Source organism: Onychostoma macrolepis, chromosome 25 (genome assembly GCF_012432095.1).
Source record: "Onychostoma macrolepis isolate SWU-2019 chromosome 25, ASM1243209v1, whole genome shotgun sequence".
NCBI lineage: Eukaryota > Metazoa > Chordata > Actinopteri > Cypriniformes > Cyprinidae > Onychostoma > Onychostoma macrolepis.
In genome coordinates, this window is record NC_081179.1 from 13,490,840 (window position 1) to 13,516,128 (window position 25,289).

General features: G+C 37.8%; 3 protein-coding genes across 8 annotated transcripts; 1 reads left to right on the top strand and 2 right to left on the bottom strand.

Moving 5' to 3' along the window:
- Window positions 1–427: 427 nt before the first annotated feature.
- On the top strand, window positions 428–6,371 carry tmem178ba (transmembrane protein 178Ba). Its single transcript, XM_058767061.1, has 5 exons — window positions 428–480; window positions 3,857–4,464; window positions 5,131–5,247; window positions 5,580–5,717; window positions 5,812–6,371. Exons 2-5 carry the CDS (start codon window positions 4,083–4,085, stop codon window positions 6,066–6,068), a joined length of 894 nt encoding a protein of 297 aa, XP_058623044.1. The 5' UTR covers window positions 428–480; window positions 3,857–4,082; the 3' UTR covers window positions 6,069–6,371.
- Window positions 6,372–6,521: 150 nt separating this feature from the next.
- Window positions 6,522–16,931, bottom strand: cnot4a (CCR4-NOT transcription complex, subunit 4a). The gene is made up of 13 exons (XM_058767050.1): window positions 16,208–16,931; window positions 14,725–14,947; window positions 13,229–13,426; window positions 12,111–12,197; window positions 11,845–11,946; window positions 11,328–11,453; window positions 11,089–11,210; window positions 10,457–10,666; window positions 10,273–10,330; window positions 9,917–10,172; window positions 9,399–9,827; window positions 8,054–8,287; window positions 6,522–7,965 (listed from the first exon to the last, which is right to left on the bottom strand). The coding sequence occupies exons 2-13, from the start codon at window positions 14,896–14,898 to the stop codon at window positions 7,646–7,648; spliced, it is 2,316 nt and encodes a 771-aa protein (XP_058623033.1). The 5' UTR covers window positions 14,899–14,947; window positions 16,208–16,931; the 3' UTR covers window positions 6,522–7,645.
- Window positions 16,932–17,073: 142 nt separating this feature from the next.
- Window positions 17,074–25,155, bottom strand: zgc:136858 (uncharacterized protein LOC678543 homolog). Of its 6 annotated transcripts, none has more exons than XR_009269326.1 (19): window positions 24,703–25,155; window positions 24,217–24,331; window positions 23,794–23,968; window positions 23,582–23,693; window positions 23,390–23,496; window positions 22,693–22,819; window positions 22,378–22,498; window positions 22,205–22,290; window positions 21,908–22,053; window positions 21,483–21,542; window positions 21,324–21,387; window positions 21,149–21,243; window positions 20,940–21,068; window positions 20,026–20,140; window positions 19,807–19,944; window positions 19,546–19,613; window positions 17,904–18,037; window positions 17,730–17,815; window positions 17,605–17,656 (listed from the first exon to the last, which is right to left on the bottom strand). XR_009269326.1 is itself a non-coding variant. In XM_058767058.1 (18 exons), exons 1-18 carry the CDS (start codon window positions 24,767–24,769, stop codon window positions 17,458–17,460), a joined length of 2,010 nt encoding a protein of 669 aa, XP_058623041.1. In that variant the 5' UTR covers window positions 24,770–25,155; the 3' UTR covers window positions 17,074–17,457. The 6 variants fall into 6 exon arrangements, 3 of the variants coding, with proteins under 3 accessions (XP_058623041.1, XP_058623040.1, XP_058623039.1); XR_009269324.1 differs by having other exon boundaries at window positions 19,546–19,706; window positions 24,703–25,149; XR_009269325.1 differs by having other exon boundaries at window positions 17,606–17,656; window positions 17,730–17,812; window positions 19,546–19,706; window positions 24,703–25,149.
- Between the last annotated feature and the right edge of the window lie 134 nt (window positions 25,156–25,289).

Consider the following 25,289-nt stretch of genomic DNA (forward strand, 5'->3'; position numbering starts at 1 on the left):
TTTTTAAAAATACATATAATTTTGGACAAATTACTCTTTCTTTGTCAAACTAACAATAAAACCACCTTTAAAAAAATTTACTACCTTTCTATTATGATTTTTTCATACTTTTCAACCTCCTTATAGGTGTCAAAATCACTGTTTTCTCCTTGTTGCACACCCAGACTTTTAAACTTCAAATACAGTTTAAAAATATGACTTATCTGTTAACTATTAATGTACCTGAATTAAGCACTAGTAAAATAATTAAAATACATTATAATATTTAATGTGAGACCACTATCAATATTACTTTTTATACAAAATATAGCTGTTGCACAGTATTGGTGTCATTTCCACCACAACACTGTAATGTCCCTTTAAAAAGTTTGTGTGAAAGATTGTTTAGGTGGTTTCTATGGAAATGTTCAGTGACATCAGAGCACATGTTGGACATAAAATTTAAAATTTTCATCAACAACAAATGGAAGAAAAATCAAGGTAAATATTGCTTGATCAGTTAATATATTTATTCTACGTCATTTCCAAGCATACTGTACCTTCAAGGGTGTTTTTAAAAAGCTAAACATTTGAAGTTAAATAAGAGTATTTTGCATACATGAAATGCTAAGCATTAATTCAAAGCTAATCAGTGAAGATATCTTCCATTTTTTCACAAAAAACTACAGAAATGTCATTTATGGTTACAAAATACAACTGATATGTTTAATGACTTTGTGAATTGAGTTTAATGAGTGTGATGAGTTTAAGACTTTTTTTAATAAATATCTCTGCTGTTTCTCTACATTCACGTTAATTCATCGTCATTTCCACAACACTGTCATTTCCATCACCACACATTTTTTAAAAATATTGAAAAAGTTCTCATCACACATTAAAAATGTATCCACAATTTATGAGATCATGCTCTACTTAATGTAAAAATGTAAGTTATTTATTTTCTAATAAGCTCATACCCAAACCAATATTAAATTTCAGAGTGTGACAGGTGTACAGTTCAGCATTTGGTCCTTACAGCAGTTAATTTATCTCATTGACAAATGTATAATTATTGTACATTGTGGAAAAACTGGTAAAACTAGTAAGAAAAATGATCTTAGACAATTCTTGAGTGGCATAAGTTATTCTATTTTTAAATAACAGCTGTATATTGGGATGTGGTGGAAATGACATTTGTCCATTGCAGGTTGGAAAAATGTAAAATATTAACAACTTCTCTTGTAATCTAAGTTTGTCCTCTTACAGACCTTAAAACTAGACAAATTATTTAAATTTATGAGACTATGTTACGTGACTTTTGAACAAGTTTTTTTTTATTCAACTTCACAAGGCTAAAAGTGCCCCTAGTTGAAGAAATGCCTGTATATGTTTGTGTGTGTGTGTATATATATATATAGTGCTGGACAGAAAAGACAAAATTGCTGTACATTAGAGTCAAGAAATCTGCAAACGATTAAAAGATGAATATGAAACAAAATTACAGAATGCCAAATTTTATTGTTAGATGATTCAACACACGTTTTACCAACTAAGAAGATCAGCACTTAGAGTTTCATCCCCCTATCTGATGTGAGCATACAGTGCCGTGAAAAGGATTTTGCCCCCTTCCTGTTTTTTAAATTTTTTGCATATTTGTCACTTAAAAGATTCAGATCGTCAAACAAATTTGAATATTACACAAATATAATGCAAGTAAATACAAAATGCAGTTTTTAAATGATGATTTCACTTATTAAGGGAAAAAAGCTGTCCAAACCTACCTGGTCCTACATGAAAAATTAATTGCCCCCTCCTGTTAAATCATGAAAGAACTGTGATTAACCACAATATTTTAGAAAGCTGTTTTAAATTTTTACTAGCCAAATCCAAGCCTGATTACTGCCAGACCTGTTGAATCAAGAAATCACTTAAATAAAACCTGTCTGACAAAGTGAAGCATGCTTAAAGAGCAACACATCGTGCCGCGATCTAAAGAAATTCAAGAACAGATGAGAAACACAATAGTTGACACGTATCAGTCTGGAAAGGGTTGTAAAGCCATTTCTAAGGCTTTGGGACTCCAGCGAATCACGGTCAGAGCCATTACCCACAAATGGAGAAAACTTGGAACAGTGGTGAACCTTCCCAGGAGTGGCCGGCCAACCAAAATTACTCCAAGAGCGCAATGACGACTCATCCAGGAGGTCATAAAAGAACCCAGAACAACATCTAAAGAACTGCAGGCATCACTTGCCTCAATTAAGGTCAGTGTTCATGATTCAACAATAAGAAAGAGACTGGGCAAAAACGGCATCCATGGGAGAGTTCCAAGGCAAAAGCCACTGCTGACCAAAAAGAACACAAAGGCTCGTCTCACATTTGCCAAAAAAATATCAGATATAAGATAAGATTTTGGGGATATTCTGTGGACTGAAGCGACAAAAGTTGAACTTTTTGGAAGGTGTGTGTCCCGTTACATCTGGCGTAAAACCAACACAGCATTTCATAAAAAGAACATCATACCAACAGTCAAACATGGTGGTGGTAGTGTGATGGTCTGAGGCTGCTTTGCTTCAGAACCTGGATGACTTGCCATAATTAATGGAACCATGAATTCTGCACTCTATCAGAAAATCCTGAAGGAGAATGTCCGGCCGTTGGTTTGTGACCTCAAGCTCAAGCACACTTGGGTTATGCAGCAGGACAATGATCCCAAACTCACCAGCAAGTCCACCTCTGAATGGCTCAAGAAAAACAAAATGAAGGTTTTGGAGTGGCCAAGTCAAAGTCCAGACTTAAATCCGATTGAGATGCTGTGGCATGACTTTAAACAGTCATTTCATGCTTGAAAACCCTCCAATGTGGCAGAATTAAAACAATTCTGCAAAGAAGAGTGGGCCAAAATTCCTCCACAGCGATGTGAAAGACTCATTGCCAGTTATCGCAAACGCTTGATTGCAGTTGTTGTTGCTGCTGCCAAGGGTGGCACAACCAGTTATTAGATTTAGGGGGTAATTACTATTTCACGTAGGGCCAGGCAGGTTTGGACAGCTTTTTTCCCTTAATAAATGAAATCATTATTTCAAAACTGCATTTTGTATTTACTCGGGTTATCTTTGTGTAATATTAAAATTTGTTTGATCTGAATCATTCAAGTGTGACAAATATGCAAAAAAATAAAAAAACAGGAAGGGGACAAAAAAAAAATTCATAAACTTTATTTTCAAATTTGGAAGTGTTGCTAATACAAGACATTTACATGTTGACACCATATTGCCATTGTGTTCCGTTCAATGTATTGCTCTTACCTTTATAAAACCTGCAGAAATTATTGTCATTAACCTTGTACAAGACTTTCAGACTGTCTTGGGGCTTGTTTTGGTTAGAATGTTTAACAATTGAACAATCAATAGTTTCACCGCGTACTGATAACTTTATGCATAACAGAAGTGTTTAACAGGCGCAACAAATATGGTATTGAGTTGTTAAAGGGTTAAATGTGTTTTATCATCTTTTTTTTATCAGGGATAATCAGAGTTGTAACCTGCATTTAGATCAACTGCCTATAGAAAACATTTGACCATCAACACTGTCTGAAGGTTAAACATCACTTCATCAAAAAAAATAATAATCTCAGGCCCTACAAAATAATAATATAAAACATAACAGTAACAACACTATAAAAGTGTCTGAAGCAGAATATGAAGTGTGGTTAAACCACACGCTTAATATGCTTAAAATATGTAAAAGAAATAATCGAGATCGTTATTTACAGTTATTTATTTGATTATTTTTAACTGATCATTTCACCCTCCATTTTTTAAATGGTTTTCAGTTCCTGTGTGTGTGTGTGATTGTCATGTGTCTCTGCCTGCAGCAGCTCAGAGAGGAAGAGCGGAACCCGCTCCCCAATACAGCCTACGTGTAGGCTAGAGGATTTCTGTAATAATAGGCGTATCTCGTTCATTTAAAAGGGCATGTTTACAGAAACCTCAACATTTCGCCTTTTTAACACGAAAAAAGATGCTCAAGCTGGACTGATCCGCTGCCTCGGTCGAAGGAGCTGTCCACCATGAGGTGCTGATCGGCGGCCTGGCAGAACGATGGCGACGGGGAAGTGGCTTCTGTACACGGGTCTCTGTCTGTCTCTCGTCGCCTTGTGTTTCCTCACAGTCGCGATCTCATCGGATCACTGGTACGAAACGGACGCGAGAAGATACAAGGAGCGTTGCCGAACTTTCTCGAACCGCAGGAGCGATCCGGGTTTCATATACATCCCCAACCACAGCCTTCCACTGCGAGCCAGCCGAGCGAGCCTGGACCGATGGGAAGACCGACTGCTGCTGCATAGAAACCGGCGTCAGCTGTTCGCGATGAGCGCGGCGGATGAGTGCAGCAGACGCTACAATTCAACCAACATGGGTCTGTGGAGCAAATGCTACAGGGTGGGATTTGACCCAGACATCGAAGAGCTCGTACAAAAAGGTAAAAGCATCCACCTGAGCCTTATAGGAATATGTGTTGGCTGTATTGATGCAATGTTTTGTTGATGCTGCCATAATGAGAGCCTGGAAACTGCCATTTAAAGCTAGAAGCTTGACATCTCTACTAAATGTATATAAGAAGGCCCATCCATGCATCAGAATAAAGTGCCAGTTCATTTTAATCAAAAAACCTATTGGATGCTTTCTCAATATTGGACACCATGAGCATTAAAACATTTAGTTAAACATTCAGTTTTCTATGAATTGTAGTGGTTTAGATTAGTGGTTCTCAAGCTTGGTCCTGGAGTACCTGAGCAATGTGCATTCTGGATGTCTACCTTAACGCACTTGATATATTTCATCAGCTTGTTAGTAGAGGCTTCAAAATCTGAACATGGTGGTACTCCAGGACTTTGATTGAGAACCACTCATTTTGACCGTATGAGCAATACTCACTCTACCATCTGGGTAATTTAGTCATCTAAACGTGACACTTGTCCATATGCACAAGAAGGCTCAGCTCCACAGGGGACTTGGTCCACCTAATTGTGAGCTTGACAACTACCACCCCAACTGTCCAGGCCCACCTTACTTAAGCTGGGCATGCGTACAAGTCTAAACGATCATACTGGGTCTGGATCTAATGATGATTTTCTTGTTTTTCCAGGAACTATCGAGCGTTGCTCCTTTATAAAGTACTATTACTCCTCCTCTGCAGTGACACGAAAGGATCTTTCCTACAATATCACCAAGACTATCCAGCAAGATGATTGGCATGCCCTGCGTAAGTGGGACACTTTTCGGTTTGCATCAGTGATGGGGTCCTCCCATTATGGTGTGGTGTACTTAATGGGACCTCAGTAAGGGTTGCCTACCCTTAACAAATTTTGTCTTGGGCACATGAAGGCCCTGCATATGAATGTATTTGATATAGCAGTAGAGTTTTAATCAAGGGTATCAAATCCTTCTCCTAGAATTCCCACCTTCCTGCATAGTTTAGTCAGAATGCAAGCAGGTGTACTAGAGCAGGTTTGGAGCTTTACTCTGAAAGAAGGTGGCCCTCCAGGAGCAAGATTGGACACCCCCAGTTGTTAGTTTGTGTCTTTGTTTCTCCAGATTTGCGTCGGATGACAGCTGGCTTCATGGGCATGGCTCTATCCATCATTCTGTTTGGCTGGACCATTGGCATTTTGGGCTGTTGCTGGGAGCAAGGCCTCATGCATTACGTCGCCGGTTTACTCTTCCTTATGGGAGGTATGTGAATTCCTCCATGTTTGTTCTCTTAAAAATTCATTGGCCAATACTTGGTGCCTGATCTCTAAACATCTAGTATCATGTCCCACCTCAGGTACCTTCTGCATTATCTCTCTTTGCACCTGTGTGGCTGGCATCAACTTCGAACTGTCCCGCTACCCACGTTATCTCTTCAGCCTTCCGGATGATATAAGCCATGGTTACGGCTGGTCCATGTTCAGTGCCTGGGGAGGACTAGGACTGACCCTCATAGCTGGGTTCTTCTGCACCCTGGCACCATCGATTCAGCCACCCCCACCATCCCGTACCTCCTGTCCTAAGTCTCGCATGGAGAACGGAACGGTGTGCTAAAGTTTCAGATGATACTTTGTACATTGACATCAACAAACCTGTTCATAGACTTCGTCATGGGTATTAAAAACAGAGGTCATTGAAAGACATTTTGTGCTGGAAGGTGGCAAGCCATGGCTCTCAATTGATGTGCAAAAAGAAGAATCTGTTATAAAAGCACATTTGTACAGTTGTATAAAAGCTTTCATCCCGACATGAGTTCAGCATGTCTTTGGTGAAGCGGTTCTTGGTGTTTGTCTTTGTGTTCAGTAGACCGTGTTTGAATTTCAAGATGAATTTACCATTTCCAAAACCTTTCCGATGTATAATTACCATGAATTTAATTATGTGCTGTAGTTGTTTTCAATGTCAATAATTTCTTCATTGGACAATAAAAAGCCTCATGTAAAAAAAATCCTACCGCTTCTACTCAAACGACACATCGTCAGAAAAAAAGAGAGAATCAAGCAGAGGCAATGAATACTCAATTTTATTTAAGATTTCACTGTTCCAGACCAGCAGAAAAGGGGTCAATTCTTTTCTTTTAGCGCTTTATTTTGTATTAAATGATCTCAGCAGCATGTTAAACCCAAATGTTGGACTACATTGATTTTTTTCCTGAAAGAATGAGTGATTGCATTTGATAAATACTGTTTAGTATGGCCACACAGATGAGAAAGAAAGAGAGTAGAAATCATTTGAAGGCCTTGGAATGGTGGCATGTTAGTGTGTGCCCATCTTCACGCTTTCAACACTCATATTATCTGCAATTATGCCTTGACACGTCTCCTTTGTTACCATCCTTCCCAAGGTTCCAGACTCGATTCCAGATTCATACCTTGTATGAATGGCTTATTCTTTAGGCAAGCCAATAAACACTTCCACAGTGGTCTTTCTCGCTTCTCTTCATGGGAATGAAGTTACTGTAGACTTCGTGTAGCGACATGTCAGGTCTCATACCACCCTTGAATCCAAAATGGATCCCAGCCTAAGATTAGAGAAGGTACTACCTCTGTGATTAATGGAGTCCCTTCTAGTGAGGACCAGGGTTTGGATTCTGCTAATACACCCAAACATTTCACCTGTGGCTTCGTAAACATTAAACGTGTAAGAAGCCGAGAACATATTATAATCCATTTCCTTCAAGTGGTGGTGAGACCTAACGTACGGGAAGTGTAAAGATTCACAGTATTAAATTACAGTCTGTACCTTGGACGAAGGAATGACGCCAATCAGACACGTTATTCGTTTAAGCACATTCCGTTTAGCCATTGTTAGTCACATGTACACATCAGTGCTCACGGTTTCCTCTGCACATTTCAGTGTCATACACTTATTTTCCCTCAGAATCATACGTGAAGGTGTGTGTGAATATGTGTTAGGACCCTCAGTGTCTGTTTCAATCATTACCCTGCACTGATGGTCCTCATCATATTTGTGCCTTCAAAAAAAAACTGACAACAGACAAATAAATCCTGATGGGGAAGGGATGGAGAGGGAAAGGGTAGAAAGACAAGAGCTTATGTTATGTTATTAATGGAAGGGGTATATTTGCAGTTTCATATTTGTGATGCAGTTAAATTGAGAGAGGGTTGTCTTTAGTGACGGTCAATACCGGCACTCTGTAGGATGTCTGTGGCCGTCTGCGCTGGGGGTCTGAAGGCTGTTTGAAAACCTGGAGGTGGGGAGTGGAACTGATTTGGGGTGAGTGTGGGAGGAGGGAGGTAAGGGGCCCAGGCGGCTCTGTGTAAGGACAGTTGGGCGGCCGCGTCCAGGAGGCCGGTGTGCGGGGGCTGTGGGAGTGCGCTGGAGCTGGGCGGTCCGTCCATCTCTGTGAGCGCCTGCAGCGACTTGAGCCAGTGTGGCGGATTGTCATCCTGGAGACAGTCCAAACTGTTACCTGTGGATGCTGGGATACCTGGAGTTTGAAAAGGGACATGAATGAGTAATATTAGCGATGAAGGTTTTCTCCGTAACCAGGGAGTTTACAGAACACAAAATCGCACCTGTGATGATGGCGGGGTCCATCCAACTGGCCGTACTGTCCCAGCTGAGGCTGTGCGAGACTCCAGTCGAGCCTACCGGCACTCCGATGTGGTTCACACTGGAAGTGGAGGAAGAGGAGGAGGAAGAGGTAGAGTTCGGGAGGCCTCCGAAGTTGATGTTGATATTTGGTAGGAGCGCTCGCAGTCCGTCCTGCCACTCTTTCACATTTAAGCTTTCCACAGAACCATTGTTTTCTGAAAGAGCAACAATTTAATGAAAAACATGAGAATTGAAATTTTGCGGCATCCTTAAAGGGATTGTTCACCCAAAAATGAAAATTCGTTTGGTTTACAAACAGAAGAACGCCAGCTCCTGCGTCAGCATCACCACACGCATGTGTTGTGGTACTCTCCTGAACGCACGTTGAAGACTGACACGGAAGAGAAGAAATTGTTGAATTAAGTTATTTTTGTTTTCTTTGCGCACAAAGTATTCTCGTAGCTTCATAACTTTACGGTTAAACCACTGATGTCACGAGGACCATTTTTACAACGTCCTCACTACCTTTTGGGCCTTTAACTTGTCAGTTGTGTTGCTGTCTATGCAGGGTCAGAAAGCTCTCAAATTTAATAATAAATATCTTAATTTGTGTTACGAAGATGAATAAAGGTCTTACGGGTTTGGAACGACAAGAGGGTGAGTAATTAATGACAAAATTTTCATTTTCGGGTCAACTATCCCTTTAAGTTAATGTGAAACTGATTTTACGTGAAATGGGATAATCAAGAAAAAAATTACAGATGTGAGGTTAAAGATGACCAGTTTTATCTTAATATTATTTCTATATTATAGTAATTATTAATTTTCAGTTTTCATTTTAATTTAAGTTTAATATTTTTGTTGTGCTTCTTAAAAAAATGTCTATGTAGCTTTATTTCTGTTTCAGTTTTAGTCAGTCTGGAAGTAACTTTTACTTCTTTTAGTTGCCAAACCAATATTACTTAAGTTTATGTTTTTTATTTACTGGTTATATTTAATTTTATTCAAGCTTGATTTCAATTACAGAAAATAGTTTTAGTTAATAACACTGAAGATGACCACAGTTTGCTCTCATAAAGGGCTCAGGGGCACAAACAAGCTGAATTAGCCATCAAGGGAAAATAAAATTACAATTAAAATGCAACTCAGTGCAAAAAACAGCAATAAACATACTGGGAATGAGTTCAACAACTTGTTTGTATTTGGATCAGTGGGCTACAACTGTAGCCCTGCTTAGACCAGGTGTTTTAACACACACACACACACACACACACACAGGTGTTTCACAAAAGAACTGGAGTGCACAAGACAGATGTATCCCCTAACCTGATATAGGAATCCCCCCAAGGCCGGTGCTGTGGTGTTGGGCCGGCATGCTCAGGTCTAAGAAATGACTGTGCGCAGCTGAGGCCGTGTGGTTCAAGTGTGTGAGGTTATTGCGGGTGGGAAGGCCCATCCAGGGGTGGCGTGCGGCCATGTGTTGGGGCAGGCTGAAGGAGTTATAGAGGCCTCTGTGCTGGAGGTGAGGAAGGCGCTGTTGGCCGTTGGGGAGGCTGGTCTGGTGGGAAGAGGGGTTGGGAGAGAGGGGGGAATGCTCCTGGACTGACAACTCTTTCTCTATGAGGTCAGCCAGGGCCTTCCGTGTGACGTCAAATGGGTCGAAGCCGAGGTCATCGTCCTGCTGCTGCTGCTTGGCCGAAGAGCCAAAACCAAAGGCCGCCTGCCAATCAGTGGATGACGCCACTGGGATAGTGTCTGCAAAAGGAAGAGAGTTTGGTGGGTTTAGCTCTGCCCATACTGCAATCTTATTGGTCCACTACACTGCATTCACTGTACGGGCCTACCTGAGGTGAAAAGGCTCTGTGGTTCCGGAGTCATGGGCCAGTCGGAGGCTCCCTGTGGTGAACTGGAGAAAGGGGGCAGGCCGCTGGGGATGGGGTTGGGATGTCTGAAATTGCTGTTGTCTGAGAAAAGAGACTGAGACTCTGCTGCTGCCCCCTCGAACGGTGAGCGCGCTGTGAGTTCGGCCACGCTGATGGGCACAACGAGGCTGGGTTTAGTAAGGCCAGGTGGAGGAGATGGGGAATCGCTACTGGATGTCTGTTAAACCAAATACAGACAGATGGATCAAAAAAAAAGAAAAGAAAAAAACCTCACAATAACCATTCTTAGAGATTCTTGGAGAGTTTTTAGCACTTACCTGTGATATATTTTCCCCGTTTCCTATACTTATGGGTTCTGATGGTTTGCCAATTGGACTGAAATGGAAGCACAATGTGATAAGCACGCACAAAAACACACAGGAAGACAAATCACTTGATATGAAGCAATGTACATTGTTGTATATCAAGAGAAAAACTGGCCAGGCTTCTGCAGTACAGCACCTGGTAGGCTCTAAGGCTGATGGGAAGGGTGGAAGGCCTGTGTTCTGTTCTGTTCCCTGTTCAGGGTCTGGTTCGTCTGGAGTCATGTGGTCTGAGTCTGTTAGGCAGTCTAAAAGAGGAGGGGACTTGCGATGCTCTGTGGTTAAACCGTTAACCATTTTCCCATAGTTCTGTAATGAGGGCCACCCTTCTTTATTGGTACTATTAGGTCTGGGGGAAAAATGTTAAAAGTAAAAAATGGAAATCACACTTATCATAGAAAAGAAACACTTATATAATACATGTACAATATTCAAAAGATTGATTAAATAAATGCTTTTATTTAGCAAGGGTGCATTAAATTGATCAAAAGTAAGAGTAATAGATTTTTTTTTTTAATTGTAATTTCACAATATTCTTGTTTTTTATTGTATTTTTGATCAAATAAATGCTGCCTTGATAAGCATAAGACATCTGAAAAATCTTACCGACCACAAACCTTTGAATGGTAGTGTGTATAATTATTTATTTTTTTTATATAGTTTAAGAAAATTAATTATTACTTCGTTAATAATAGAGTATAACGCAACCATAATCCAGATTAAGATCTGACTGGGCAGGTGCAGCAATGAAATTCAGGATAAAAACAACACCTCTGAGTGGAGTTGGGTTTGCTCTTCGACTTCTCCCCACATGTTGAGGTTTGTAAAAAGTTGGGGTTTGCTTTGTAAAGGTCTTGGAGTAATTTTTGTTCATACTCTTGATGTTTCCCAGCCTAAAAACAATTTACACATAGCAGTCGAACAATATCAATATAAGACAGCACAAATGCCTTTTTTCTAAAAGCCTTTTTCTGAACTGATTGATCTGCAGTGTAAACAAATGTGCTCACCTGCATTTCTTCTTTTGTAAAACTAGCCGCTTCATCCCCTAGTTCATGTAAATACATGCAGTCCGGTTTAGGACACTGCATGCTTTTGAGAAAATAACTGCAGTACTTTGTTGTACCTAAAGAAGCCTTGAGACAAAACAGTGGCAGATAAGTATTTTAAAAACAAACAACTTCAAAGTGACAGAACACACAATAAACATTTAACACAGACATAATATACTTAACCCCACAGGTTTCACAGACAAGGCTTAAGCCTAGTCCCAGACTAAAATGTAAATCTGAGCTGTTTTAACTGAAAGAAACTTGCACTGACTGATCTTAAAATATATCAATGCCTTGGTTTTGTCTCAAGATGGACACCAGTAATGTTTTTGTCTAAGGCACATTTATAAAAATTACTTAAAAGTCCTAATTGAACTATGGCCTAAACCTGGCTTAGTCTAAGCCCTGTCTGTGCAACCAGGCCAACGTGTGATCATTTTGTAAATGGCTTAAATTGTGATGGTTTAGCACCTACCTTGAGTGTTCTACCATCCACTATGACATTGTTCACACACTGTATTGCTCTAAGGGCGTCCTCTGAACGAATGTAAGTTACATAGGCACTGGCACTAGGACCCTGTGGAGTGAAAGGTCAAAATAAAGCTAAAAGTAAGTGTTTTATCTTTATTCTACTCTTTTGCTGTAGCCTTAAGCCAGAGACTTTTTCACAGGCGCTAAATGCACAGGAAGCATGTGAGCATCATGTTTCATAACTAAGATCACATGTTCACATTTTCTTACCTGTGAACCTGCATATGATGTGCTGTTATTGATGACCACTTTATGGATTTTGCCGAACTTTCCAAAATATTCCGGGCGCTTTAGAACCTGAGAAGTAATCAAAGTGAGAGTGATTCTTCAAGTGAATTATTGCATGAACCACAAAACAGACACTACACTGAATTATGCCAACTTACCATACAATCAAAGTGTGAAATCACTCTGAGGGAGGACATTTCCTTTTGTTCAGTAAAATGTAAATGACTCGCTGATGACAACACTATTTTTTTGAGCTATTCTCATTTACCTTCTACAGTAAGTGACACATTTCTCACTGATATGATATGGCCAAAGTGTACAGCGGATGTTACATGATCAGAGATTTAAATACACATACATTGAGATGAAATACATTACCGTTCAAACGTTTGTAATCTTTTAAAAAATTTTAAAAATAAATTACCAATTTAATTAATTAAATTGTACACTACCGTTTCAAAGGTTGGTGTCAGAATTTTTTTTTTAAAGAAATTAATACATTTATTCAGCAAGAATGCATTAAATGTAGTTAAATCTAGTTTCAAATAAACGTTGATCTTTTGAGCTTTCCATTTATCAGTGGATGAAAAATTGTTTCTTGAAACTGTTTTCAACAATTAGAAGTGTTTCTTGATCACTAAAGCAGCATATTAGAATGATTTCTGAAGGATCGTGTGACATTGAAAACTGGAGTAATGGCTGCTGAAAATTCAGCTTTGCATTTGCATTGCATCAAGTTACATTTTATATATTAACCTAAAAATATTTTAAAAGTTAACAATTCACAATATTACTATTTTTTACAATATTTTGATCAAATAAAGGCGGCAAATCTACAAAACGTGCACTGAACTTTTGAATGGTAGTGTATATTTAAGTTTATTTCAGGCAGCAGCTAGTTATTCATTACCTAGTAATTCATAAAAATGCATTAAAATAAATTTAAATACAAGAGCTAAATTATAAAGAATTATTCAATTATTACATATAAATAATTGTTTTAAATAAATATTAAAGTTCATAATTTAGTACATTCAAAGAGTTGTTATATAATAATAAACAAAAAAAAGACAATGGCATTGTTTAACATAAGCATTTACCTCCGCATCTGCGAGTCTTTGAGAAAGTCCCACGACAAACACGAGGTTCCGCTGCACCACACGGACACTGGCCAGGTGCTTGCGGTTCTCTGTCACCTTCTGCTTCTTCTCGTTCTGCTTCTGCTTCTTCTCGTTCTTTATCCTTTGGATCTCCTCTTGTGACAGTGGTTTGTATACTGCCGGATCCTCCGGATAAGGCTACAGAACACACAGAGCCAGTTACCTCGTTTGAACCTGTATCTGAGGGGTGGCAATTCTCAAAGAACTTTGCAAAATAGGTCAATTTTTCAGGCTGACACCATCACAGTGAGTCAAGTGAACCACATTGCGTTTACACTTGGGAAGTGCGGTTTGCCAAGAAAGTGGTGCAATACGCTTTAGCCACAATTACATAATCAGGCTTGAGAACATTAAGGCTGGTTAATCAGATGGTATTTGATCACTGTGCTTGTGCATAACAGTATATCATTTTATATTTAACAATAAATTCACACTAACAATACATATTGACCATCCAGCTTTCTAGATCTGTGATTTTGATCTGATTTTGCCTCAGGAGGCAGACAGTATGTTGGGCATTAAGTGGCAACCCAACACAGTAGCAGAATTGTTTAACAGGACAGTTCACCCAAAAATGAAATTTCTGTTTTCAGCTACTCACCGGTTTCAAACTCATGAGACTTTTGTTCATCTTTCAAACACAAATGAAGAAATTGTTAATATATTTTTTACCTGCGAGATGGCTGTTCCTACACTTATAGTCCATTCCACTAAATCTTTGATGCAATAAAAAGATTATAAAGAGATCTGCATCGATCAAAGATCAAATCTGTTCATCAATTTTATCATGCCTTCAGAAGACTTGGATTAAACCACTTGTTTCATATGGATTAGTTTTACAATGTTTTAAATTAACTTTTTGGACCATCTAAGATTTGGTGGAATAGACTGAAAAGAAATCTCCATTTAAATATTAAATATTATATATATATATATATATTTTTTTTTTTTTTTTTTTTTTTTGTATAAAATGAAAAATGAAAAAGTCTTACGGGTTTGGAACAACATGAGGGTGAGTAAATGAATTTTGATTTTCACATATGATAGTTCATATGTTCAAACAAATGTTCCCTCTAAAATCTAAAAAAGAAAAAGGATTTCTCATCCCTTTTAAAATCCTTTTTATTTTGCTACACAAACTATCCACCATTACACAGGTTTTTATATTAGATGTTAGTTGGGTTTTATTATTTGCATTTAACATAATTTTCTCCTGCTGTTCATGATACAACAGATGAGAACCACTGTTTTAGATATCACTATCAGTCATATATTGGCATCAACCACTACCTGAGAAAGTGCACATCAAGGACAGCTTCTCATATACAGTTTAACGGTGTCCCAATAGCGACGTTGACGTTTTGACAAACAGATATAGCACAAGTAGTCCATCATAATCATCAGAAGTTGTATACAAATTTCAAGCAGAATCGTACCTTTCTGCAAGCAGGGCAGAGGCCGTTCTCGTCTGTGCGGATGCGGTGCCAGCAAAAGCGGCAGATTTGGTAGCCGCAGGTGCAGGGGAAGAAGTTGACATCGTCAATCTCCAGCGGTTCCATGCACAGTGGGCACTCCATGGGGTCTTCTTTCAGCTCGGGACTGCGGGACATCCTATCGTACGGCAAGTTCAGGGGAGTCTCTGGCAGGTCGGCCGAAGGGCTGATGCAAAGCCAAGGCAAGTAGATTTGATTTAAATGTGGCATCGTGGACGATGACACTACTTTACTTTAGTACATAAATGCTCTTGTTAAATATTCATATTGAAAAATGACATACAGTTAGATCAAAACAAGGCGAATAGCCATGCCAAATTAATAGTCAGCTGTCATGGGCTCATAGCAGTCCAAAACATCAAGCTACCACAAAGCACATTAAGCCTTTTCATGTTTCTCTCATTACAATCAGTTGGCCCAGTTGTCTATAAACATGCTGATGTATTGGGATTGCAGAATAGGACCACTGGGTCACATTAGAGATGACTGAAAGTCAGGTATTCACAGTCTATAGACAGACACGAATACCTCATTTACAATATTTCCATTTAAAATAAACGATTTTTTGCACACAATCCAGAGCCAATGTTGTATTTAGCACAAAATACTAAAGCTTTCTGTCTAAATGAACTGCGAATGACATAAGATTCAGTATCTCTTTTGTCCAACCCTGACATTTGCATCACAACAAATGCATGTTTAAAAGATGTAGCTAATATTTTCCTCACAAAATATACATTCTATAAAGCATATGTTAAATTATATCAGCGAAAGCATGTATTAAACATTCACACTTCAATCTTTCGCATCTGATCAAAACAGTTTAGATGCGTAGACCTACGTAGAGCCTGTTTCGGCTTCAAATTGACATTAATTAAATAAATAACACATTGAATCCTATTTTAAAGTCTACGAATTATTATTGAAATCGCAATTATTAACATCTCACATCATACATGTCTAGCGGCGCGTCAGTCGCGCTGAAAGCCGGTCAGGTGTCTCCACAGCTGGGACAGACTTCAACTGACGAGCGGCACACAACACAACGCCTAAAACATTTAATTTACCCTCCAACAAGAAATAACACACAAACTTAATAGCACGGATATTTTGAAATGATTGAAAGTTAATAAAACGACTTTCCCTCCATATATATTCTGTCGACAAAGAGTGTTTTCTGAACGTTTTTGTTTTGCGGCCTACACACAGCTAAAGCCTGCGACTCTCCTACTAAACGGCCCGGCGACTAGAGGAGGAACCGCCGCCTGTCCACCTTTGACTTCATCCTTCACTTAAACTGAAGGTTTTATTCTTTAACCACGGGGTTAGTCTGCTTCAACACACATGTACAAACCTAATACCGATGTAGTAGTAATAATCGGGTGCACTGATAGCGATTAAAGCAGTTGTTTTGTAGGGTACTCACTTCTACTAGCTGGTCCTGTATTGCAGGGATTCCACTTCCAAGGGATATTCACTCTAGTTTAGGCGGGGGGTTCTGCCTTTCAACTGATCAGATGTGCCTATCTGATAGTTTGGAATGAGCACTACTCCAAAGCTCAGATGTTCAAAATTGATTAGATGCTTTCCTACTCAGTTTTACTGTTTGTTTAGGTAGCAGATTTTTACCACCATCTTACACTGAAATGAGGAGGGAATACAGTAACCAGTCAGCGCTCACTGAGTTTGCGCAAGACGCGAGGCACAATGCATTGTGGGAAATGTAGTTTATTTGTCATCATAATTTTTAACATCAGTAATGTACTACTGTCACCACGAGGGGCGATACAAATCAATACCATGTCAGATTTAGGTGCACTTAGGAAAAATATATTAAGTTAAAAGTAAGTATTTTAAGTTTATAATTTGCTTTTGTTATTGTAACAGTTACAGAAATTTAAATGAAAAATTTAACTAAATAACTTTGTTTTATAAGACAGTTTCTTTTAGATTTTATTCACATTTAATTATTTGAAATTCACCCAACCCAAATGGTAATGTTAAATGTAGCTTTTTTAATAGTACAATTGAATGTATTCTCTCAGTTAATATAATAAAAAAAACTGCATGTACAATAATTATAAAAGAATGAAAATTTAACTTTTACCTAAACTTGAGTTTATATCACCACTTCTTTTTAGACATTTACTCAAATAGTAATGTTAAATGTAACCTTTTTAATAGTAACATTTTATGTACTCTCTCAGTTAATATGAGATAATAAAAAGTGCATGCATAGTAATTATACAATAATTAAAATTATACAGAAAAATTAATAAAGAAAATATACTCTAAAATTACAAAAGTATTTTATTTTCATTTCTAACATTCAAAATGCAATGTAAAAATATTGTAGTTGACAATTAAAAATTAGTAATTAAAAAAAGTCTTAACTTTCAGATATGAGGTAGGATTTTTATGTTTCTGAAGGTGTCCACCACTACAGACAAGATCAGTGTGACAGAGGTTTAGACCCATTCATTTAAAAAATAAATCAATGTACTCAAATTCAATGAATTACAATACATGTGAAGTCTGCAGACGCTCATTGGCATGCACCCATATTTGAGTTTGTTTGTAGTAAAACCCTACAAATATGCCACCTATATGTACAGCCTGATGCACCACGACTGTAGATGTCTGCTGGCAAGACTTCAATTTCTTTTTGACTGTATTTCAGTCCTCTATCCACACACATGTAGGCTTTGACCACAGTTGAGAGTGTGACTTTTCCGGATGGATGGCATCTGCTGTCAGAGACGGATCTATTGGATGAGGAGACAGCAAGGATGTGCGGGCAGCAAGGAGACCCATACGCACACAGCTGTCTGTGTCCAACCCTTGTAAGATCCCCACCATCATTGCTCCAGCAAAACTAGATGAAATTAAGAGAGTCTATTGTGACATGCTATTGTTTTATATGATGTTAAATACTTTTGTTAACATACCTGTCACCAGCTCCAGACACATTTACTGTTTCTTTAGTGCTCACAGCCAGTGCAGGATAATGAACAGCACACAGCTGTCCCTTCTGCTATAAAAGGCATAAATAATGTTCAGCATTTTAACCAAGATCTTTAGATTTACTCAAAGTAATAATTCACCCAAAAATGAAAATTTACCCTCAGGCCATCCAAGGTGTAGATGAGTTTGTTTCTTCATCCGAACAGATTTGGATAAATTTAACATTTCATCACTTGCTCTCCAATGGATTCTCTGCAGTGAATGGGTGCCGTCAGAATGAGAGTCCAAACAACTGATAAAAAAAACATCACAATAATCCATAAGTAATCCATACTTCATCCATAATCATTGAATGTCTTGTGAAGCAAAAGCTGCATGTTTGTAAGAAACAAATCCATCATTAATGGGGATGTAACGATTAACTGTGAGCCGGTTGAAAATCGATTCAAATATGTCACGATTTAGATGCTAAACAAATCGCGATTCAATTAGGGGTAGGAGTTTATATAAATGTATGTCTGAGGGGAACTTACTGTCTTTTAGAAAAGTTTAGATGGTATTTTTTTCTTTTCATCTTGCCTCTGTATAATGCATATTGAAGTTCATAAGTGCAGCGCTGCTTTGTTTACAGCGGAAACTAAGGAAACGCTTAAAGCACCACCTGCTGGCTGAGAGTGAATCTGCTTCTCATTCAGCTCCTCTGCTGTTTCTGTTTCATGCAGATATTTTTTATGTATAGTTTCACAAAACTGAAGTCAGACCATTCTGTTTTTGCTTCAAATTTCGAAATTATATAATCTAATTTAGATTAAACACTGCTCATGTTGCATGTATGCAGCATCTTTGTTTGGATCATGATTAAAATGCAGTGGTTGCCTCTAATTTTAAATGGAAAGAGCACAGACAAAGCCTTATTTTGTTTATATGAAGAGATTTATTTGATTTGTGTTATTTATTTGATTTGGGGCTTGTTTTAAAATTTCAATTTAGTTTTGATATTTACATTATATTTACATTTTGTTATTTAGCAGACGCTTTTATCCAAAGTGACTTACAAATGAGGACAATAGAAGCAATCAAAACCAACAAAAGAGCAATAATATGCAAGTGCTATATTAGTATATTATTATAGTGTTATATTTCAATTTCACAAAGAAACGTGCAGTATTTTGTCCAAGCAATAATAAAAGGACACATTTAATTTATAATTTGTCTTAAATCTCATTTTGTTAAAAAAATTGTGAATCGAATCGTGAGTTGAGTGAATGTTAACTTAACCGTTGCAAAATACAAGTCCATAATCCATAATAATCCACTTTCTACAGTGAAATGCCTGTCCTCTCTTATCATCTCACATAAAAATCCACCAACATATTTGTTTAGAACTTTTTTCGCTTGTAAATGGTGCTTGATCAGTGCATATTTCTCTCCTGATTCAGACGAGATCACTTATTCACTGGAGTGCAATATTATAGATATAGTTTTGAAGTTAAAAATGCCTTAATGATGAATATGTTTCTTATAAACGCACAGCTTTTCATTTTAGAAGACATCAAATGATCGTGTGGATTATTGTGATGTTTTTATCAGCTGTTTGGACTCTCTTTCTGACGGCACCCATTCATTGCAGAGGATCCGGATGAGCAAGTGATGTAATGCTAAATTTCTCCAAATCTGTTCCTATGAAGAAACTCATCTTCATAACCCGAGGTTGAGTAAATATTCAGCAAATTTTCATTTTTGGGTGAACTACTTCTTTATGATTAATTATATTAATTAATTATAATAAGGCCATCATACCCGCTTTTGTGGCTGCAAATTCACAGTCCCAGCATCATGTTCTCCACACACCATCACACCCAGCGCACCTAAAGTGACCACCACACAATTCAGATGCTCCAGCAGGGGGCGGGAGAGAGCTGGTACACAGCCCAAGACATCCTCAATTGATCTGGGCAACTCTTAAACAAAATTATGCTTTGATTACTATTCAAGTAGCTCGCCACTTCCTGTCCAGCAATCACACACTTGCTTATTTTAGGTGGTTTTTAACTCCGGTACCTGTAGGAGTAGGCAGACCTAGTGTATGATTCATGGTGCAGAGCTCAGCCAGGTTGGGGGATGTGTAAGATAGGGATTTCCAGCTCTCTGACAGGAAGGGCTTACAGGCCTTATCTGCATCCGTGGGCTCAAACCACACTGCAACAAAATGCACGTAACAACTTACTTGAATCTATGACCTCAAAGACTTAGAAGCAGTATTAGATAAATGAGGTTTACCAGGGACTGCATGTTTCTTGGCGATACAGCACATGTAATCAATGGTTGAAACGGGAATGTTGCCATCAAGAACTACAAGAGATGCTGATGCAAGATGATCCTCAAACTGAGATACCTGAATATAAAGATAAAAAAAAGATTTATGCTGTCAAACTAGTTGTTGCATTTACTTTAAAACCCTTGCAGATTGTCCTATTGCAACAGGAAGTTTGTGTGGGAAATACATATCAGAGAGTTTGTCCTTTATTAAATAGCCAATGATTTTAATTTCATCAAAGCCATGAACATGATTTACTATTTCTTAGTCAATTCATGTGTTAAAAGGCGGGACAATCTCATTCTATAGTGTATCTGATTGGACAAAATGAGTGAGTACAGGATGAGTCATCATTATTATTTCTGGAATAAAAACACTAATCAGTGTTTAGATGTGAATTAGCATGTAAATGCTAAGCAAACTAATATAGCTGGACTTAAATCCACTATGCACCATGGTTACTTTCAGAGTTTGCAGTCAGTAAGATTTTTTTTTTTTTTTTTAAAGAAATTAATACTTTTTAGCAAGGATGCATTCAATTTTTCAAAAGTGACAGTAAATAGTAACAAAAGATTTCTATTTCAAATATTTTATTTTTGGTACGTTTTATTTGTTAAAGAATCTTGAAAAAATGTATAATGGTTTTCATAAAAAGTATCTAGTGGCGCAATTGTTTTCAACACTGAAGACTGGAGTAATGATGCTGAAAATTCAGCTTTGCATCACAGCTATTTAAAATAATAATATTTCACAACATTACTCTTTTACTATATTTTTGATCAGATAAATTCAGCCTTAAGAGACATAAGAGACTTTTTAAAAAACATTTTAAAAATCTGTCTGACACCAAACTTTTGAACTTTTCAAATATACGTACATATTGCTCTTGTATCTGCTGATGGATGTCCATGTCGCCCAATCCCAGGCTCAGCTCTCCAGACTCAGTTATAACAGCACAATAGGTCGCAGTCCTTTGGTCCTGTAATCTGGCGACTGCGCTTGTATCCTGATGAGCATAAAGCAAAAAGCTGTAGTTACAATGAATTTTTGGCTACAAGAGCAAAAAAAATGCTTAATATAACTCACCATGTGTTTACAATAGTTTAGCACAGCGTCACTATGAGAGTCTTTGCCAATGGCAGAGATGAAGAGTGGCTTGTGCCCTAATCTGCTTAAACAGTCTACATGAAATATAAGCAATAAGTCAAAAACGGGAATTGTACATATTCATTCAAAATAACATTAATGACACATTACATACCAGCAATATTCCTGCCTACGCCTCCAAATGACTGACAAACACTTCCTGGATTTGTCTGACCAAACTGAAAATATAATACAAATACAAAATATTTACATGTATAATGTCATAAAAAAAAAAGTTACTTAAGCTCCTTTAGCTTGTTTTTATTAGACTTACCACCAATTTCTTTGTTGCTCCTTTAGCGATGAAATCAACGTTTATTCCACCAATAACAATCTGAGGGAAATAAATATTTATATAATATTACAGTATTTATTAATGACTTAAATTAGCTTTTATTTTTATATTTTCATATTAAGTTTTAGTAATGTTATGTGCTTGTCATTTAGTTTTGGGTTTAATCTTTCTTAAAATATGAAAACATTACAGTGGTTTTAGTACTTAAAACATATTTCAGTTGGTTTTCATCTAAAATTTATATTTCATTTTATTTCAGCTTTATTTCAATAAACAAAAACAATTTTTAATTTAGATTAAGTTAACAATACAAAACACTTTTGCATTAGTCTTTCCATAAGAGCTCATTATGTTTTGCAAAGACCAGCTGAGGCATTTTTTTTTTTTTTAACTGTACCACTTACTGTTTTGGAGTCTATTCTCTGGTTCTGGTTCGACATTTGGGTCTTAATGTCACCTCTGAAGCTGCCTCCACTCTTCTCTTTATGTTTAGAAAGGGCACATGCAATCTGACTGCCCACCCTGGCATTGTTTTGGATGAGTGCTATATCTGAAAATGAATGAACTTCAGCAAAATACCAAAAAAAGACACATGAAACCAAAATGAACATAAAAAGTTAATGTTATTATAAGTATATATAAGAATATGTATGCAGTAAGCCTTATCATGACAAACTATCTATTGTGTCTTAAAAGGATACTGGCTTGCAAGGACTTTCCTTTAGTTAGCTCATTGACTCGCTGAAGGATAAAAGGGGTGACATCTCTTCCTGTGACACCTTTTGAGCTTCATTTATACAAAGAAAATGCTTTTATCAGAAGTGTTTATCATTCTATGTGGCATATGGTATGGCCAATCACTATTTTTCTCTACCTGGCCTCAGGCACAGCTGTTTGTATGGCATCTTCTATCTGCTGTCCTGTGGCTGCATGTTCCTCGGGGATGGGAACAGCCAACAGAAGACCACTTTGCAGCCCCAGAGATAGTGTGCTTGCTGCTGAGGAAAGAGAGAGTTAAATATCTCTTCACAAATGACTAAGCAGGATGAGTTCATGTCAGAGGAACTTTATCTATGATCTCTGTTCCAACTAGCTCTTTCAGTTAGGATCACTGCAGCATTCAGTAAATGTGTAATATTGACATTTACTCAAAAGTATGTGTGGTAAAAGCTTAAACAGTAAGACTTGCCAATAAGATCTGCTGCTTCTTGAGGACCGGAGACATGGTAAGGAGAAGTAAATCCACTTTGCTGAGAGAAGAAAGCCGGGAAGCTCTTTGAATCTCCATACGTGGCCACACACACACCTTGAGTTTCCTGTAAATAAAAGCACTTATCTTTGAATTAGAACTTAACAAAATCAAAACTGACCCTATTTACTAGGGGCATTAATATTTGTGTATTATAATTAGGGTATGGAAAACATTCTATGGAAGTCAATTGTTCCCAACATTCAAAATATCTTCTTTTGTGTTCAACATTCGTACAGGTTTGGAACAACATGAATAATAAATGATTAGTGAGGGTGAGTAAATGACGACATTTTTGGGCAAACTATTCCATTTAGTGTTATTGTATTATTCATTTTATTAAACTTAACTATAAGTGAGTGTTAGACGACAGCAACGGTAATCTAAAACTTTCACCTCAAAAGTTGCAAAACAATTTTTCACAACTATACTGCGATTTCACCCAGTGTCTGTGTTCACATGCAAACCTTCAAAATAGTGTAAAATATGGAGAAAAATCCTGGAATGTTTTTCTTAAAAACTTTAATTTCTTTTTGACTGAAGAAAGAAAAACGTGAACATTTTGGGTGACATGGGGGTGAGTATATTATGAGGAAAATTTTTATTCTGGAAATGAACTAGTCCTTTAAAGTCTTACCAAGAACTCAAGAGTGCGTCCGATATCTAGGATGGATTTCACCCCAGCAGACACAACAGCAATAGGGGTTCGACCCAGTTCAGTGAGGTCTGCGCTCACATCAAGAGCTACAAGAGATAATATATTGGTCATTAAATACAGGCCAGTATACATTTCACATGGATATAAAAACAATTTTGAAAATAAACATGCAGTTTTCTCCATCTCTATGCACTCCTCCAATGCCTCCAGTTACAAAGACAGGAATCCCAGCCCTGTAAGCCGCAATCATTGTGCCGGAGACAGTTGTGCCACCCGACAAACCCTAAATTATCAAAAAACAGACATTTCACATGAATATGTATAATCACATAGTTACAAATAAAGATTCAGTTACTTCAGATTCAAATACTTCAGCTCCAGACCTTGCTGATGGCATAGGGTAAGTCCCTTCTGGACACTTTTAGTGCCGTTTTGCTTTGTGCCAGGAAGTCCAGTTCATCTGAAGAAAGGCCCACGTGAATCCTGCCCTCAAGAATCCCAATGGTTGCTGGGATTGCACCCTCAGCCCTCACAATCGCCTCCACTTCCTTTGCTGTACTGAAATACAGAGGAAATGCAGTCTATTTGTAAATACTGAATCCTTCAGATATGAATCAGATGACAGATTAAAAGTGCTCAACATTTTGTCTTTAAAAACCTTGTGCAATAATAAAACAGAATTAGTCTGTACTGTTTTTAAGATAAAAAAAGTCATGTGACAACCCTGACTTTAGAATCGCCTGAGGGAAAAGTTCAACATGTTAAGCATTTGACTGCACTGTAAGAGATTTATCTTTTTTTTCTACCTGAGATTGTGAGGATAAGGCATTCCATGTGTGATAATAGTGCTTTCCAAAGCCACAACCGGCCTGTGATCCGCTAAAGCCTCTTTCACAACAGGATGGATGATAAACAGGCTGTCTGTAGGAGAAATATGGAATAGCTGACCCAAACAACACTATTCATACAACTGTACCACATTTGGTGACCAAAGACATGCTCGCCATGTTTGAATTGGTTCTCATATGTCAAGGTCCCCATTTACTTTAATTGTATTGAAAGTAAAAGCTTTGACATCTTGCTAAATACTTTTTTGTTCTGTGTTCCACTGAAGGTAAGAAAACAGGTTTGCAACAACATTGACAGGAAATAATCAATTGTGGATTAAATACTCAGTGTATAATCTACAGTGGTTCAATTAGGAAGATGTATTGCATAGGAACATGAAATTGGGACACGGTTGCTCTGAATGCAAATACCTGAATCTAGACCTGTGGTTTGTGCTAGTTTACCTTTTTTGCGATTTCTGCTGGGAGAAGTTGTAATGCAACGTCTAAGAAACGCAGACAACCTCCACATCTTCAGAACTTGATCTTCAGGTCAGCAAAACTCGCAACGAAAAATACAGTCAAGCCACCGTGTGCTGGAGAGTTTCCACAAACTTCAAAGGGAACAATTTTTCGTGCTCTATTTGTTTGAGACAAGTGACGTACGTGCTGATATAAGCAAGTGTCACAGTCTTGCACGTTTCAAAAGATGAAATACAAAAATACACTAAACATAAAACCAACACACGGGTCCGAGTAAACAATTCAGTACTTCAGTCGTTCAATGAAGGCTGACAGAAACGAGGCTGCGTTCGCTCATTAAAACGCTTCTCACGCGCTACTCACTGTTAGTAGTGACTTCAGTCACGACTCGGCTTAAATACATCCTTTAAAAAAAAAAAAAAAAAAAAGATCTGGATATTAAACTCTCATTTTAAGCTATTTGCTTTTCGGCTGGACGCCACTCGGCTGAACTTTGAACCGGCTGGGTCTGTTTGTACTAGTTGAGAATCGCCTTTTACTCAGAATTTCTGTCAGATGGGGCATATATA